The 18,760-nt window shown below is 40.1% G+C and overlaps 1 protein-coding gene across 1 annotated transcript in view; it reads right to left on the minus strand.

Moving 5' to 3' along the window:
- MYO3B (myosin IIIB) overlaps window positions 1–18,760 on the minus strand; it is a 261,296-nt gene that overhangs the window by 83,592 nt on the left and 158,944 nt on the right. Inside the window, 4 exon segments of the mRNA XM_032238384.1 lie at window positions 4,004–4,166; window positions 6,361–6,472; window positions 18,030–18,235; window positions 18,625–18,702. Coding sequence (XP_032094275.1) covers window positions 4,004–4,166; window positions 6,361–6,472; window positions 18,030–18,235; window positions 18,625–18,702 — 559 coding nt within the window.

Below are 18,760 nucleotides of genomic sequence, written 5' to 3' on the forward strand. Positions count from 1 at the left end.
CCGCCAAGGCATTAGCTAAACTGTTCATTTCCCACATCTACCATTTGCATGGAGTGCCCGACCGTATTATCTCCGATCGTGGGGTCCAATTCACATCTAATTTTTGGAAGGAGTTTCTCAAACGCATTGGCTCCGCCCAAGGCCTTAGCTCCGCCTACCATCCTCAGACTAATGGCGGCTGTGAACGTACAAATTCCGTCCTTGAGCAATATTTACGTTGTTTCATCAATTATCAACAAGACGATTGGGTCGACTTGTTACCACATGCTGAGGTGGCCTACAACAACTCGGTTCACTCCAGCACGGGGTTCACCCCTTTTCGGGTCGTTTACGGTCAAGATTTTGTTCCTATTCCCGAATTGCCTAGTGACCAACCACAAGTTCCTTCAATTGCGGACTGGAGTGAGCGTCTCAGTCGCATTTGGCCACTGACCCTTTCCACTTTGGACGCTGCCCATAAGGCCCATAAGAAGCAAGCGGATAAAAAACGCACTCAGCCCTATGAATACCGGCCTGGGGATTTGGTGTATTTGTCCACGAAATTCCTGCACACTACGCAGAAGTCGAAGAAATTAGGACCCAGATATGTTGGCCCTTTCCCTATTGTGAAGGTCATCAATCCTGTTTCTGTTCGTTTACAATTGCCAAAACACCTCAACCGAATCCACCCGGTGTTCCACATCAACCTCATCAAACCTGTTCGGGTTTCCCACTTGCGGCCCCCAGATGACCCTCCACCTACTCCGTTGCTGGTTGATGGGGAACGTCATTTTGAAGTTCGTGAAATTCTTGATTCCCGCAAGCACCGTAATCGCATCCAATACCTGGTGGCTTGGAAGCACTTTCCTCCCTCCCACACAGAATGGGTTGATAAATCCCATGTTCGTGCTCCCCGCCTGCTTCAGAAATTTTATGCTGCTTATCCCGACAAGCCTTGACTTTCTTTTTTCCCCTCCCTCTTCTTTTTGTGTTTTGTCGTTTGTCTGTTTCGTTTGTTTTTTTTTTTTTCCAGGCCTAACAGCCTTTTTTCCGGGGGACGGCCGGATGTCAGCTTCTGCCTTGCTGTTGCTTCAGCTGCCATGAAACGGGGAGGGGGGGCTGGTATTTGGGAGGGGTTAATTGATGTGCTGGAGGAAGGTTCTAGGATGTACCAGACGTTGGGATTGCGCATGCGTGTGTGTTTCCCGCCTGCATCAACGGCCTCGACATTCCATCTTCGGCCTGTCTTTTTGAAGTTATCTCACACCTGACACTTGAAGGACTTATGATTGGACTGGAGCTATGATCCTAAGGGGGGGGGGAACGGGCTATTCTATATATCAATTGCTTTCGCGCCTAATTAAGCAGACTTTGCTTCGCAACTGCGTGCTTACCATTTATAATTAGTAAAAGTACTTTGGATTTCCTTCCCATGGAGTATCTTAGTCTTTCTTTCCTAATTATGTAATGGAGTGATGCTGACACTATCCCAGTGGAACAGCCTGTTGAATGATCATAATCTGTCTCAGAAGCTCCTTCCTTGTAACTATGGACTTTTTGCATGGCATGTTCTGTCATTAGGCTTAGCATCTCCAGCAAGAGTAGTTATTGGCTGCTGAATATAATTAGATTTAGAATAAACACTGTAGCATTAAAGAGAGAATTGTTGAAGAAGTAGACAAGAGGGACAGCTAGATGGCATTTAATTCTATCTTCCTACAAATGCCAAGCCATTTTAATATCAGAAATATATATTAAGAGGTCAAAGGATAAGACGGATGGATATCATCACTCATATTAATCTGTTCAGAAGCTTGTAGTGTACGTCTTCCCTAGGGAATCTGCAATAAGCCATCAACCTGGTCCATGTCTATCTGCACTGTTCTTACTATCAGATATGGCACTGGCAGAATGAAAAATATTCAGTAACATTTGTTTCCAAAAATTATGGCATTCCAGCACCATAAATATATTCAAATATTAATGTTTCCAAGCAATTTATTTGAAAGAAAAGGATTACATCCATGCACTGAACAGGAAGTTTAAGAACAGGCTTTCTAGCAGGTGATCCATAGATCTCATCCAACTGTCCTGACATCTAGCTGAGAGGATGCCTGTCTCTCCAACTATCCATTTCCAAAGTTCCAGAAGAAATGTGAAGGGTTGTAGTCTACAGGTTGCCCTTGACTTTCAAACATAAATTACAGGTTGTAAGTCAGGACGATAGCTAAGTGGGTCACCAGGTGACTATATCCAATTTTATGACATTAAATTGTTTTCATAGAATCATGGAATCATTGGGCTGGAAAGGACCTCAGAGGTCTTCCAGTCCAATCCCCTGTCCAAAGTAAGAGTCTTATACCGTCCCAGTCAAATGGTTATTCAGTCTGTTTTTAAAAACTTCCAGTTATGTAGCATCTACAAATCCATTGATTCTTACTGTCAGAAATGTTTCCCTACTTTTAGATCAGGAATGTCAAACTCGGTTTCATTGAGGGCTGCATCAGGGCTGTGTTTGACCTCGGGTGTGTGTCTGTGTGTGTGGCCAGGGTGGGCATGGCCAGCTTGACATCACTCGTGTCGGGAGCGCCTATTGTCACCCATGTGCTCTGCTAGTAAAAACAGGCTCCTGATCTCGGAGAGTGGCAGAGGGTTACAGTAGGCCCTCCCAGCCGAAAATGGAGTTCAGGAGCCCATTTTCGCTGGTAGAGGCACCACGGGCTGGTCCTTCGCTGTTTCCAGAGTGGCCCCAGTGGAGTGGAGCCAGATCTAAGCGCCCCATGGGCCAGATCCAGCCCATGAGCCTTGAGTTTGACACCCCTGTTCTGGATTGTATCTCTCTTTGACAAGCTTCCACCCTTACTTTTTGTCTTGCCCTCTGGTGTCCTAAAGCAGTGTTTTTCAACCACTGTGCTGTGGCACACTAGTGTGCCGTGACATAGTGTAAGGTGTGCCATGGGAGAATTACTTTATATATAGTCAATATAGGCACACAGTTAAAAATTTTTAACATTTTCTAATGGTGGTGTGCCTCGTGATTTTTTTCATGAAAAAAGTGTGCCTTTGCACAAAAAAGGTTGAAAAACACTGTCCTAAAGAATAAATCTATCCCTTCTTCTTCGTGACAGCCCCTGAAGTTCTGGAAGACAGTTATCTTCTCCCCCATGATCCTTCTCTTTGATAGGCTAGACATACTTAGGTTTCCTCAACCATTCGTCATAGGGCTTAGAGGCCAAACCCTCTATCATCTTTGTTGCTCTTGGCACGCTTTTCAGGTCTCAATATTTTTTTTTGTATTTGTGGCAGCCAGAACTAGATACAATATTAATGTGGCCACAGGACACTACAAGTGGCCGTAAATGTGGGCCAGTTGCCGGGCATCCAAAATGTGACCACATGATTACAGGAGAGGAAAACTGGCCATTGGAACTATAAATCTAGGCTGTAAGACTGTCAGCCTCTGCTTCGCTGCTGCTTCAGCTGCCATTGAAATGGGGAGTGGGGGCATGGTATTTGGGAAGGGAATTGTTATGTGCTGGAGGATTGTTATTAGAAGATGTCCTGACCATCTCTCTGCACATGTGGCAGAAGGGAGTTTCCTGCCAAGGCCAACTGTCCAGCATTCCAGCCTGATGATGCTTTTTGAAGATATCTCCCACCTGACAGGTGAAATATTATTGGACTATGAAATGGGGTGACAAGAGGAGGGGATTGAATTATACATGATATCCATTGCTTTCGTGCCAATTTACTCAGACTCAGCTTTGCTTTGCTACTATTCGTTTGTAATTAGTAAAAGTACACTTAATTCTAAGAATGGAGTTTTGTGGTTTCTTTCCTGATTATTAAATGAAGCAGCACTTGACAAAGACCTATTTTCAGGGTTCATTGTAACTTTGACCAGTTTTTTTAGTAAGTAGAAGACTACCTGTATTAAAAAAACAAAACAAAGAGACCATTGATTTGCAATTTAACAGTTTGAAACTCTGAATCCACAGTGATATAGAAAACCCAGAATATTTACCTGACTGAATGGTAATAGCGCTGTTGGTTCTTTTCTGTTTCAGTTTTTTGTACCTTTTAGCTCCAAGCCAGCCTTTGGTGTAAGCCTGCATTATCACCACCCTGCCTATAACTTCACGCAAATACAAGTTCAGTTGTTCAACATGATAGTATTTCAGGAAAACCTGAAACAAAACAGAGATATCACGTTATCTGATAGATCAGTAGGAGCAAATTAATTCACAAAGATAGGTCTATGGTATGATAAGAAGGGGAGGCTTGATCTGATCTATAAAATGTTGGCAGCTTTCCAAGCAACACTAGTGTAGCATTTTGCAAAGAAATAGTAACTGTTCTTTCTAATGGAAAAATATGTGAGAGACCGCCTCCTGCCGATCACCTCCCATAGACCGATTAGATCACACAGTTTAGGTCTCCTCCAGAATTCATCTGCCAGCCAATGTCGGCTGGCGACTCCCCGGGGGAGAACCTTCTCTGTTGCAGCTCCAGCCCTCTGGAACGATCTCCCCGTGGAGATCCGGACCCTTACTACCCTCCCGGCCTTCCGCAAAGCCGTTAAGTCCTGGCTGCTCCAGCAGGCCGGGGGGCTCTCGAAATATCCAGCCCCTCGGAAATTGTAACTGTTGTATATTTTAATATGTTGTTTGTGTATTATCCCCCCTCCCTTGTTTTATTGTAAGCCTCCCGGAGTCCTTCGGGAGTGGGCGGCATACAAATCAATAAAACTATAAACTATAACTATAACTATGTTGTTCCTTAGCTCAGCTCAGCTCAGAACTCCTTTTGGCAAACCTAGTGCCTGTGTCCTCAAAATGCATAAGACGAAATGGATGAGAGCTAGCTAGGTATAATGGTGAAAATGCTGGCTTGGAAAGCAGGCAACTGTGACTTTAAGAATCTAATTTAAGAATTCTTTCAGAATTCTGAGGATAGTCAAGAAAACAAACCAATGGATCAATGAATCAATCAATCAATCCATAATTCTCACTTGAGAAACAAATGACTATGCTTCACTTATTCTACTTTGGATATCTTATTCAAAGACTTAGCTCTCTGGAAAAATCTGTAATAAATAAAGGGATAAATAAATAGCCTAAAGATATATTTTTTTCATTAAGAGTTAACTCAGTGGCAGTCTGGCTGACAAAATGGTTTTATTTTTATATATATCTTTAGGCTATTTATAATAGGGATGTAGCATAGACATTTGCATGAAGTGATAGCAGGTTGATTTGATGTCCAGGCTCTAGTACATAATGCAATATCTAGGTGGTTTGGGCAGCGACTGCAAAGCTTTAAAAAAAAAAAATCAAATGAATTCAACGCTTCTGCTCCGAAGAGCCAAGATAGTCATACATCATTTCAAAACAAAACTAAACCAAATCATGAAATATTAATTCAAATAGGAAAGGCAATAGTTATAGGCTGGAATTATTTCAGGATGCTTTAAGGTTATTTGAAACCTCTTACCTAAGTTTCAAGATATGTGGAAAGTCACAGCTTAAATCATTTTTACAAGAGGCACTGCATTATTATGGGATATTGGTCATGAAAGTCAAATGGAGCTCAAGGTTCAAAGGTAGCACATCTGTGGACATCAATTGCTTGGGGGAAGGTAGAAGAGAAACACCTGGTGCCATTTGTTCCCCTTTACTGACTTCCCAAATATATTTAGGAAAAGAGATGCTGGACTACATAGAATTTTCGTCTCTTAGATATAATGACCACATATCCTTTATCAGGATGAAATCCACTTACCTTTGCTACCGGTGTATGCACAGAAGTGTCGTGAGAGCATGCCCACGCACACGAGCAAACCAGTAGTAAAAATAATGGAAACCCACCACTGATGAGGACATGTCCTCATCATATGATAGGTGGAGGAACATCCATGCCAGAGCAAACAGATTGTGTGAATGAACTCTTAGATGTGACATTACATTCATCTACCAATTGGCCCTTGTTTGTAGCACTGGCCCTTATTGCACACTGCCAATTGCATCTGAGAATGTCCCTTACTTCAAGGGTTAGCATCCCAGAAAGACTATTATTTCTCAAATATTTGTCACATAAAAAGGGAAGAGATTCCTCAAGAATGCCAATAGACCACAATACACAATTCCATTTTCTGATGAGGGTATAGGTCCATGTCTTTTGAAAAGCAGTGTTCCGTGTCTTATAAGTGAAGGGACTATACTGCAAGAAGTACAGTATAACCAGCTTTTAGACTTAGATTGTACAGAATGGTTTTTAAAGACAACATTAGTTTGAATATCTTGCACAACTACTAAATATTACAGGACTTTCATTGTGATTGTATCTTCTGCTCCAAGAAATTTGAAATGGAATTTATCCTACCTTTGTTTTCCCAAGAGCCCACTTGTCTAACTTGGCCTTTTGAAGAATAGTGATGCAGTTTTCTTTGCTTGGAGAAGGGTTCTCATGTGCTTTGAAAGCAATGTAATAATATCTGCAGAAATATAAATGATAACCAAGATCAGATTTGAAAAAGCAAATTGTTTACTACGACACAGAAAATCTTGCAAATAATATGGATTGGGATTTCATGATTCAGAGCAATTGCATATGGACTAGTCCCTGCAGTTTTCTTGGCAAGGTTTTTCAGAAATGGTTAGTCCTGTGATGATGAACTTATGGCAAACATGCCAGAGGTGGCACGCAGAGCCCTCTCTGTTGGCATGAATGACCGGCCAGCTGCTCTTCTGGGTTCCACCATGCACATGTGCTGACCAGCTGGCTGGCGCACATGTGCTCGCAGGAAGCTGGGAAAGAGCAGCTGGCCAGTGCTCATGTGCGCCAAACCAGTTGTCCGGCACGCATGCATGCAATAGAACCCGGAAGAGCAACTGGCCGCCATGCACATTGGCACCAGCTAACTACTGTCTCCTGGGTTCCAGTGCTTCAGTTTTGGTAATTGGCGCCGAAAAGGTTAGCCATCACTGGGTTAGCCATTGCCTCCTTTATAGGGCTGAGAGAAAGTGACTGGCCCAAGGTCATCAAGCTGGCTTACTCTAAAGCAGGACTAGAACTCAGACTCCTGGTTTCTAGTCTTAACTATTAACTATTACACCAAACTGGCTATCTCACTATATTGTATATGTACCCAAAAATGTGTCCCCATGCCACAAAATCACCTGCCAAAAGGTAGGAATATGTCTAAGAGCCCTAAGAAAACCAGGAAGCTTGATAAGCCTTTTGGGATGGGGCATTTTAATTGGATTAGAAAGGGTCAATGCTCCCATTAAATCTAAATCTTACCAGACCACAATAAGAAAAATGTTTCTTCACAGCCAACTCATCTTCATTCACTTCCCTTGACTTTGTAAAAGTGATTTATGTGTGTTTAAAACAGCAGAATGCCATGATATATGTTTGGCATGTGATATATATGACCATATTTAGGCTTAACTAATTTCAGGATTTCAATAAATTTCATTTATTTTGAAATTCTATTGGGGACATTAAAAGCTAAGGGCAAGTTTTTTTTTTCTTAAAAAAGCATGTGTTTTAATATCAATTCTAAGGTAATGTCGGGAGCATCAACTTGCTAAATTTAATGGGGATGCTCCAAATTACTTAATAACATTCTTTCTTCGACAGCCTTAAAGCTAATGTTCATTTAAAGCATTAATACATCAATATTTCAGGTACTATTGCTTTTTTTTTTTTTTTGAGCAGATTGGTGACACTGAAAGATAACAGCACAGATTCACTCAATGTGTGTCAAGGCTACAATTAGTTTATAGTAAAAATGACTTCCATATCCATCTTCATTACATAGGAGTTATTGGTGAGGGAAGGGAAGTAGAGGAGAGAGCAAGAATGCAATCAAAGGCAAAAAAGATTCTGTCTCTACAATAAGAAAAAAGAGAGAATGAATGGTGAAGTAAAAAGCAATTGACTCTGCTCATTGTACCATTCAAATATTGTCTGCTCCAACTTGCAAGGGTAGCTGGCAGAGTCACCATTCAGCCTCCCTGTACAGTACAGTAAAGTTGAATTGTGACTGGCCCCCAAATAGGCCCTAATTCATGTACAATGCCACATGGCTTCCATGTAGAAAGACAGCGTAATGGCTCACAGGCTTTTAAAAGAGAATTGGACCCAGCCATAATGTGGGTTGTGGAGAAGGGTGTGGGCCCAAGACATACAAGGCCACAGCAATGCAGGAAACAGGCCAGGGATGGATTTCAGGCGGTTCGCGGCGGTCCCCGCGAACCGGTTGGTCGGCGAACCCAGAAGTAAGTAACTTCTGGGAACGCCGAAGGATCTGCCCACCCGCCCGCGTTTCTTACCCAGTTTTGACGAGTTCTGCGCTTCCACGCATGCACAGAACGCATACAGTGCCTGCGCGATACTCCAGGAGCAGCTGGAGCATCGCACAGGCGCTAGCACGCATGCGTGCACTGCGCGCGTGCACAAGGACGCCACCGGCCCCGTTTCAACCGAACCGTTTGGAACGGGGCGAGAAACCCACCCCTGAAACAGGCCTATGGCCTGCAGGGCTCCACAACAGTCATAGATCATATAGGCACCTTGCTTAATGACTGCCACAAATTGCAATCATAATGGGCAGGCTCCATTATGGTTGAAGGTCAATGAGTACCTATATTATGCTTGTCTGTGCCATAAGTGCAACAATATTTTTGAGTTTATAAAACTTAGAAACACTTTTTTTTTGCAGCAACCTGCTATGTGTCTCTTTCTAAGCATACCATTTTATCTTGTGCATCATACCATAATCCATGTAGTACTTTGTATGGTGGAAGAACAATCAAACTGAAAGTGATTTACTAAATACAGAATCAACTGAAAGTCTCAAAGACACCATTATAGGATTAGAATGTTATCTACAAAGTAACATGAAACTAAAAAAAGAAAAGAAAAAAAATCTTGTAATTCCCCCATGTGAAAGCAAAATGTTTTACATATTGTTTTAAAGGAACAATAACAGAATGAATAGGGGGTTTTTTGGTGGGGGGGGGGCGATTGAGAAAGAGAACATTACGGACAAATAGTATGTTTATTAAAACATGATTCACACAATCTTCCAGAAACCATAGCCATACACTCTGTCTCATATACACACATGCATATAGATATATATGTTTCCTGAGAATTATGTATATATAATTTTTTCTTATCAAACATATTTTACATTCCTTGTTAATAGTAAAGCCAGAGGTGGGTTACTCCCGGTTTGGCCTGGTTCGGCCGAACCAGTAGTGGAATTCAGGCCCAAGTCGCAGAACCGGCAGTAACCCAGGCCTCTTTCCCTCTCTGCTGTTGGGCTGTTGCCATTTTGTTTTTTAATGACTGCACGTGCACAGTTCATTTAAATTGTTCTGCACATGCGGGAAGAACAATTTACATTGAAAAGTGCATGCACACATAGGCATTGCGAACTGGTAGTAAAATCGGCAGCAACCCCACCCCCCTGAGGAAAGTGTAATATTACTCAAGTCTCTAGTAGGTTGGAGAAGCTTTCCATCACCACCAAATACTTTACAGTCCCCATCCTAAAGGCCATCAGATGCATAAGACTTCCATATGGCCAGAATAATGTAACATTCTGTCATTATTCATAGCATAAGAATGTACTTCAAAGTAAACCCTATTTATTTCAATTGTAGTACTATACTATGATCCTGGAAAGCTAAAATATAATCTTATGTGTGCATATTCATATGTTAAGTACATTTAAGTTTTTCTCTGCCTTATTCCTCCTTTAAAACAAATTTGGCAGTCAGTAACTAGTGAGAAGACCTTATCAAATGTCTCTAGAAGGCTGTCCTTGGAAAAACTTGCTTTTTGGGTACCTATATTATCCCAGGCTTTTAAATATCATCTAAAATTGATTTTAATCTATTCCTTAGATTAGAGTTTCCTAACTTTTCTGGCTTTGTGGACCGGCTAGGGGGGTGGGGATAGGAAATAAAATAATAAAGAAAAGGGTTTCCTGCCTAGGTAGGGGGTTGGGCTAGAAGACCTCCAAGGTCCCTTCCAACTCTGCTATTGTATTGTATTGTATTGTATTGTATTGTATTGTATTGTATTGCATTGTAAAATTGTGGTAATTATTTCATAAATATTTCATAAAAATGTGGTAATTATTTCATAAATAAGAAGCATATTTAATAAAACAAGGACAGTAGGTCTATAGAAGCCAAACGTTTTCCCACCTTCTAGGTAATATTTACTACACCAAGATATTTGGATTGCTAACAGTTATATAGTATCCTATAGAAAGATAGCAAAAATGAACAAATAGTGTGTGTGTGTGTGTGTGTGTGTGTGTGTGTGTGTCTGTGTCTGTGTCTGTGTGTGTGTCTGTGTGTGTCTGTGTGTGTGTTATGTCAAAGCACCTGGTATGCCCAGATTATTTCCTTGCCTCAGCTGATAAGGGAGGAGAGCTTGTGGTTTAGTGTCTAATACAACTGCCTAACATGTAAAAACAGCCCAGGTTCAAATCCCAGTGAGCGTATGGCTAGCTGATGAGAGCTAAATAGCTTGAAATAGATCTATACTAGTCTCCCTTTATTTATTTATCAGCACAAAGGTGGTTCCTATTTTTCTACTTGCATTTTTCCATGCTTTTGAACTGCTAGGTTGGCAGAAGCTGGGGCAAGTAACAGGAGCTCAGTCCATTATAAGGCACTAGGGATTCAAACTGCCAAACTGCCGACCTTTTGGATTGACAAGCTCAGCGTTTTAGCCACTGAGCCACCACGTCCTCTTTATAATTACTTAATTACTATTGTGTGTGTGTGTGTTTGTGTTGCATTTTGTGTTGATAAATAAATAAAGTATAAAATAAATGTTCTAATATAATGTTATATATGGGGATGCGGTGGCTCAGAAGCTAAGACACTGAGCTTGTCGGTCAGAAAGGTCGGCAGTTTGGTGGTTCAAATCCCTAGTGAGTTCCTGTTACTTGTCCCAGATTCTGTCAACCTAGCAGTTCCAAAGCACGTAAAAAATGCAAATAGAAAAATAGGGACCATCTTGTTGGGAAGGTAACAGTGTTCCGTGCGCCTTTGCTGTTTAGTCATGCTGGCCACTTGACCATGTTGACATCTTCGAACAGCGCTGGCTCTTTGGCTTAGAAATGGAGATGAACACCTCCCCCTAGAGTCAGGAATGACTAGCATGTACGTGCGAGGGAAATCTTTACCTTTATAGTAGTTTCACCACACTGATCATCTGAGTGGTTTGCCAATTCACTCTATTGTTCAGATGCTGTTCAGACAAAATTAAGGCTTTGGTTCTCTGTTCATAGAATTCTTTGAGATTAAATCAGACTTGGATCAAGTACTTTCCCCAAAGAATTTATTTTTCCTGACAGTCCTTCATAACAAACAGCATCTTCTGTAAAATTAGATATTCCCTTCCTATTTGAAGAGTCATCATTTAGGGCACAATGGTTATATTACAGATGCCTTAAGTACTTCATTTTATTTTTAATTGTTTAATTAAATAAAAAAATCTGAAGAAATAATAATCACATTAAAAAGCAAACACAAGTTTGCTTTGATACGAGGAATTAGAATAAATAACAGAAATTATTTTATACTTTGTAAAAGGTGATGTTAGTAATTATGTAATTACTAACACTCCCACAACTAATAATGTGTTTTCTCCTATCACTTTATCCTACTCCACAAATCTTGAATTTTTAACAGCTGCCTGATAGCAGGGCTCCTTGCCCCCTCCCCCAAGACATTGCATGGACCTGTCATCATGTAAATGTTCTCTTAACATACTTGCTTGCATATGAATAGTGTCATTCAGCAGAAGATATGCACTCAGTTCTATAATAAATGGCCCTTCTGAGAGATTTCACAAGCCAGGAAAATTTAAGCCAAGATCAAAGCTATGGGACTTGTCCTGATGCACTTGTATGAGTCTCATTAGCATTAACAAATAAAGGGAGGAATGCAAATCTAAGTGCCTCTATTTCCATTTTCACAAAAATGAAACAAGAAATAGGGATCTTATGCATAACAAACTGCTTCTGAAAATACAATGCTGGTGCAAAAAATGTTTTCATTTTCTATATTTGGTCTTTCCATTTACAAAATAAATATTTGTGTAGGTAAGAAAGGAAGGAAGGAAGGAAGGAAGGAAGGAAGGAAAGAAGGACATTTGCATATTTAGCTGAACATATGTTATCCCTGTAGAAAAAATATATAAATTATGTGAACTGGATAGGAATAGATGATTTAACTCACCATCCTACATGGATTTATGTAATGGTAAGTCCCACTGCTTTTAATTAACTTTATTCTATAATATGGTAAGTGCATTTTGAAAATGATGTAACAATCCTTTCTTTGAGAACAATGCCTTAGGAACAACATCTAACAACATTAAACAAAAAAAAATGTGAAAAACTATTGTTCAGTTCTCAGTTATATTCATGTTAATGACTCCAAAAGAACATAGCCCTCACTTAAAGAGATCCACAGGATTTATTCTTTAGAGAATAGGGTCACTCAAACTTGCCACTACCTTTCCAAATTTCCAATTGATGGTCCTTTTTAATAATGATAGTTATTCAATAGCCAAGAGTGACATAGTTTCCTAATTATAAGCTGCCCAGTGTATGTGAATGTGCAGCTATATGAGTAAAGACAGTGCATCCTACCCTACTGTGTTTCTGCAGCAAATGTTTGGCAGTTAACATAGAGAGGGGAATTCCGAAGCAGTCAGGTATAAGAAGTAAGAAGATCTATGGTAGGCTGCCCAAGAACTCTCACTGATCTGGCTAGACGACCACAGCTGTATACATTGTAAATCAATTCCAATACAGACAAATGTATGTCATTTTAAAAGTCTATAACAGTGATCGCGAACCGTTTTCACCTCGGATGCTGAAAGTATGAGCGAGCGCGCTATCGCACTTGCTCATGTGCCCACCCCATAATTTAATGCCCCCCGCACTGTGCCTCCTGTGCATACGCATGTGAACCACCGCCCCCACTGGCCTGAGCATGCGCGTATGGCTTTCTAGGAGCCTGGGGAGGGTGAAAACTGCCTCCCCCCCTGGAGACTTCAGGAGGCTTCAGAGAGGGAGAAAAATGGCCCAATGTGCAAACCGGAAGTCCATTGTTGGATAAAGGGGGGAAAGTTTGCTCAATCTAAGACACTTTGCTGCCTGAGACAAAAGAGAAGCCAGTGAGTTTCCTGTTCCATTTAAGGATTTTATTCATTTATTTGTTGAACTTATATGCTGCCCATCGCTCAATCCTAAAAGACTCTGAGTAGTTGAAGATTTAAAAATTTAAGTTTGCTGATTGCCATGGCAGTTGACTCTTACTTCAAATCTATGGGTGGTATTTTCTACCAACTTTAAGGCCATCAAATTAGTTTAAGGATATAGAAATGATCACAAAACACTCGCAGCCCTGCCCTTGATACCATGTATTTTTTTGCTGTCCCACGACAATGCCTATTGCCTGCAACTGTCCTCTTCTTCCACCAAACAGTAAAGCAGGCAACAAGAAGTCTAACTGGATGAGTAGGAAGACAATGCCAAATCTCAAAGTACTCCCCCCCCCCTTTTGTTCAATTCTTGGAGACTGCCTGGACAAGTCCCTGAAGTTTTCTTGGCAAGTTTTTTCAGAAGTTGTTTTCCCTAGCTAGCTTCCTTCCTTCTTAGGGCTGAGAGAAGGAGACTAGCTGAAAGTCACCCACCTGGTTTTGTGTCTAAGGTGGAACTTGAACTCATGGTCCACCCATTTCTAGCCTGATGTCTTAAACACTAGACCAGTGATGGGCAACCTTTTTGGCGTGGTGTGTCAAAAATCGGCAAAAAATCGAGCATAACTCGCGTTGTGTGTCACTTCGACAAAAACATAATTTTGCGCAATTTATAGTTTAAACTACAAAAATGTATAATTGCAATATATAATTGTATTTAATAAACCAAAAACAAATTATTTAACATACCTGCTTAGTAACTTCTTTGTTAAGCGCTTTTGCATGCTGAGCTATGGAGTGAGCAATGCTCAAACTTGCAGAGTTTAAATTTGTAGAGCCTTTCATAAATTTAAGGATGGAGTTAGATTGGCTCTTATAAAGGTGTAGCTTCCTGGAAATGTATTCCCTCCTTTCATCCTCACTTTTTTCCAAGAGCTGGGAATGATTAGTTTCAAAATGTCTATTTATATTCCACGTTCTGCTTACTACCGTTTCAGTACATAGAACGCAAAATGATCTGCCATTTTTTTCTATAATGCCATACATCTCGCTCCATGTCTCTTGAAAGGGTCGGCCACTGCCACTACCACTCCCTTTACTTAACCTTTGTTTTTTATTTTTTGGGTGCTCCATCAGTGGGCCAGTGACAGCAGATAGAATTATAGATAGCCAATTAGGGGTTAACTAGCCTAACAAGCTAACACAACCTCCCCCTCACTTATCTCAGTTATTGTGGGCAATTACAAGTCCATGGCACCCCAATAGTTGCTGCTAATGGCGCTCACAGTTCCCATTGGCACTCCGCTGTTTCCTGCTGTGGTGCGGTCGTAACCGACAGTCCCAGGAGTAGACTCTCTGTGCCGGCCTGACTGGAGAGAGGCGCGCACTGTTCCCGCGATCCTCTCCTGCGGGTCCTCCCTCGCCGCGCTGATGACGTGTGTGCACACGGCACGCATGCCTTACCAGCAGCCCCTGCGCTCAGAAAGGGGCGGCGGCGATACAGTAAGTGAGTGTGGGCGGGGGAGATCACACGTCCTGCCCCCCCGTTCCTCCAGCACAGATTCTTTCTTCCTCGGCGGCCGTGCAGGAGCTGAGGATGAATCGCATGAAATCCTGTGCGTGTCACCCCAAATGGCTACGCGTGTCAGCACTGACACGCGTGTCATAGGTTCGCCATCACTGCACTAGACCAAACTGGCTCTCTTCTCACACACTTAGTCATTATATAAACTATACTTGAATATGCTCAGGTACAAAAATCAAACTCTCTAAGATTGAAACATGCCACTGAAAGGAAGTTTCAAGGTTGACTCCAAATACATGTTTAAATAATTAAGGATTTTTTGCGCATAACTGGCTAAGAGAATTTGTATCAATTAAATTTTGTGTTTCCAAAGTAATTTCCAGGCTTGTCACATAAAATAGCCTCATACCACATGAAAACCAGATGGGCAAAGCATCAAACAAAAGTTTAGCTTTTATTTACCTCACCCTAATTGTCTGCTTCCTGTCTTTGAGTGCTATGTACTCATCTTTCCTGCTAAGGGTTTACAAAACAGCAGCTACTACAGATAAGGAGTTTGCCTATTCCTAAGAAATGTGCTTACTCATTAAGTAACATCAAGGGGAAAAAGCTTCATTTATTTTGTTGGTAAATTGCTGAAATGGATCAAAATATAAAGTCATTGGTTTAGAAAAATCTTTGATATCCTTAGTGTTTCAGACATTTCGAAATTCTTGTTTATACTTGCCTATTTAACAAAAAAGGATGAAGTGCCATCGCATTTAGAATCTGAGCCTGTTTTTCTGAAATGTTTTTATATATTCCTTATGCACAAGCATATGTAACAGAAGTAAAATTCAACATAAAAACAAGTGTAAATCATGGAAATGATGCCATGTGTATATTTTACATATTCTCAAGAAATTCTAAAACAAAATAATAAAACAAAACAAAACAAAACAAAATAAAATAAAAAATAAAATACACCATTATTTAAAATTAAAATCAGGTCACAGACATTAAATAGCAATAGCCTAAAACAGATTTCAATAACTGGTTAACGCAATAGTATGAGTTAAAGTAGATATTGTGACAGAATATCAAAATGGAATCAAAGGATACCTGTGGTTAAGCCTAACTCAACCAGAAGCCCATTGGATAACTGTGATCCAGCCACTAACCTTTAGGCCAGGGGCCAGATGTGTCATGTGCAGGATATGCCCACCTGCACATGACACATCTGGCCCCTGGTCTAAAGGCTAGGGGGAAAAAACATCATGAAATATCCCGTGACGGCAATGTGATGCACACATGCTTTAGGCAAACCCCAAAATTGTTGCTCATAAATCATATATGCTATCATGAGCTGCAGACATGTACTACAATTATATCTAAATGAATCCACCTAGCTGAAATGTTAAAAGGGCCGTGTAAGTACAAGTAGGTGCGAATATCTATTTTTCCCTAGCAATTTGCTGCTGCTTTTATTTTTTTATTTATTAATTTTTTTTGGCATTCAATGAAAGGAAATTAAGCATGTTAGAGCTACTAACGTAGCTGGGGACCTGACCCAAAGTCCTCCCAAAGATCCAAAGACCTTTAGAATTGAAAGGTCCAAAACTACCTATGTCTCAAACTTGAAATTGAAGTCTTGGGAACATCAACTGATACAGGTATTATCTTTAAACCTAAATATCATTATCTGTCCAGATACAACCCTGGGAGCTGGGAGAATTCCTGTTGCTAAAGAGATGTTTCTTCCACCTCATACTAACCTTTACCAGCCAATGTATCCGAGGCTTATAGTTGATCTGTAAATATATTATTGTTCTGATGGATGGTAGCTCTCTAGATTATTATCACTGAATGTCTCTTGAGAAGTCATTCAATTATCTATCTTCTGACCCATCAAACTCTCTGCAGATAGTGTCATCTGCCCTATCTGCCTGACTTTATCTGCCCTTGGTAATTAAACAGGTCTTCAAGTTTGTGGCTAAACTGATTGGTTGAAGAGTACTTTGAAGATAGATGCCTGTTATTTGCATGAAAATTGGAACAAGAAGTTGTAATATTCTGTGTTGTAACAATGAGTTAAGATCTTAAAGAGTGTTAAATATCCAACTTGAACTTTAATTATATCTAAATAAAAGAAGCATTTTTCTTAGTGGATGCCTTAAAGGTGTTTATTAAGAGGTAGGGGTCAATGTTAGTATGATCACATGGACATTGGACTGTTCCATAGTTGTTTCCTTTTACCTTAATATTCACAAGTTATGGATTGGGAAGAAAAGGAAGATTCAAGAATGCTATTGTAAGGCTGAGCTTTATATAAAAAAAATGGAATATATGAAAAATTCTGGATTTATTATGCATGGCTTGCAGCTAAAAATGGTTTCAGTGTAAATATTCTGTAATTACTTGCTTTAAATCTTGGATTGATGAAATACATTTACTCTCATCTGTTTCATATGAAAAAGTGAAAAGTCTCACCAATACTGCTAGGTGGTCAAGATTTAACCTGTTATTTAAAAATGTTTTCATGTATAGTTTTTTTCCCCGTTGTTTTCCCCTCCCCCCATTCTGATTATTTGGTTTCTGTCAATTATTTTTTTCTTTCTCCATTTTATATGCCATATCAATTATTTTTCAGAAAAAGTAGAAATGAACCTGGTTCAATGGAAGACCTTCGTGGAACAAATGGGAAAATTTGAGAAGATACAGTAGAAGGCAGTGGAAATCTATTCACTAATATTATCTACTACCCAGGAAAACTACGTGGATGCCTCCATAAACTCACCAGGAGATTTGCTCAATTCTAAAGAGAAGTTATATTTTAACTGATCAATATATTCTCTACCTACCAGGAAGAAACTTGATAACAAATTTGCCAAATGTTCTAATGAAAGACAAAGCTGATCTACACAAAACATATCATACAACTGATAAATTTAACTTGTCCTTTTCCAATATTTGTGTCTTGCCATTTGTGGAATTGTCAAATATAGATTTTTTTTTAATCAAAACCACCTAAAATTGTTTTTAACATTATAAAAGAGGAAGAACATATTTTTAAAATGTTATCTTCCTTTGACCGCATACCTCCAGCCCTGATTCACATTTTTGTGGGTTGGGCAGCCATGTAAATATGATACATACATAGCCGCATAATTCTATCCCTGTCTCTTTTCTGAATTTCTACAATCTAGGAATTGATGAAAAGGCTCTGTATAACGTAGCCTCCAATCCTATTCCAAAGCCATTTCAAAGGATAATTCTTTAGTATAAAGCATGGATAGCTTACCTTTTTACAAACTCATCAAAATGAATGCGATGAGAATATCCTTGTTGACGTATGTTGACGGTCTCTAAAATGCCGGTATAACGTAACTGCACTAAGACTCTCTCTTGAGAAAATTTCAATGCTTCTCGGTCATCATTGGGCTTAATGCAGCGAACAAAGTGAGGTTGCCCAATCACCATTTTAGACAACAGATCCATCAGAGAATACTAAGGAAAGGAAAGCATGATAAAATATAGCAGAAGAGTTTCATTTTCTTTGAAGGGAATGAAAATCTAGGCATCCTTTTTCTAGGTATTCCAATAAGATAAAACAGGCTCATAAATATATTTGAACCCCTTTTAAAATCTGCCTGCTTCTTATCCAGTTATTCATTGCCAAACAAGCTTTACCTTAAGAGTTTTCCTTTGACCTCTCTCTCCTCAATTTTACTTAATAATTAAGCCATTTGCCGACATGTTCATTCACCCCTGCCTTGTCCATTGAAAAGAATCCCTACTGGCAGGCCTTGTGTATGTTCCAGGAATATTGCCAATATTATTTAAATGAGATGTTGGGAAAGCAGTGAAATTATAGTAGTACAATTCAAATTCCCTACCCTGAAATAGGAAGCCACAGTTTGTCTCCTCATGTTGGTGGTTTCCTCAGGGTGCCTCATAATTTCCATGGTGTCAATCTGGAAACCAAAATCAGAGAGGTAAAAAAGTCTTGAGCCATCTGTTATTTTGCTTAGG

The sequence above is a fragment of the Thamnophis elegans genome, chromosome 1 (genome assembly GCF_009769535.1).
Source record: "Thamnophis elegans isolate rThaEle1 chromosome 1, rThaEle1.pri, whole genome shotgun sequence".
NCBI classification, from domain to species: domain Eukaryota; kingdom Metazoa; phylum Chordata; class Lepidosauria; order Squamata; family Colubridae; genus Thamnophis; species Thamnophis elegans.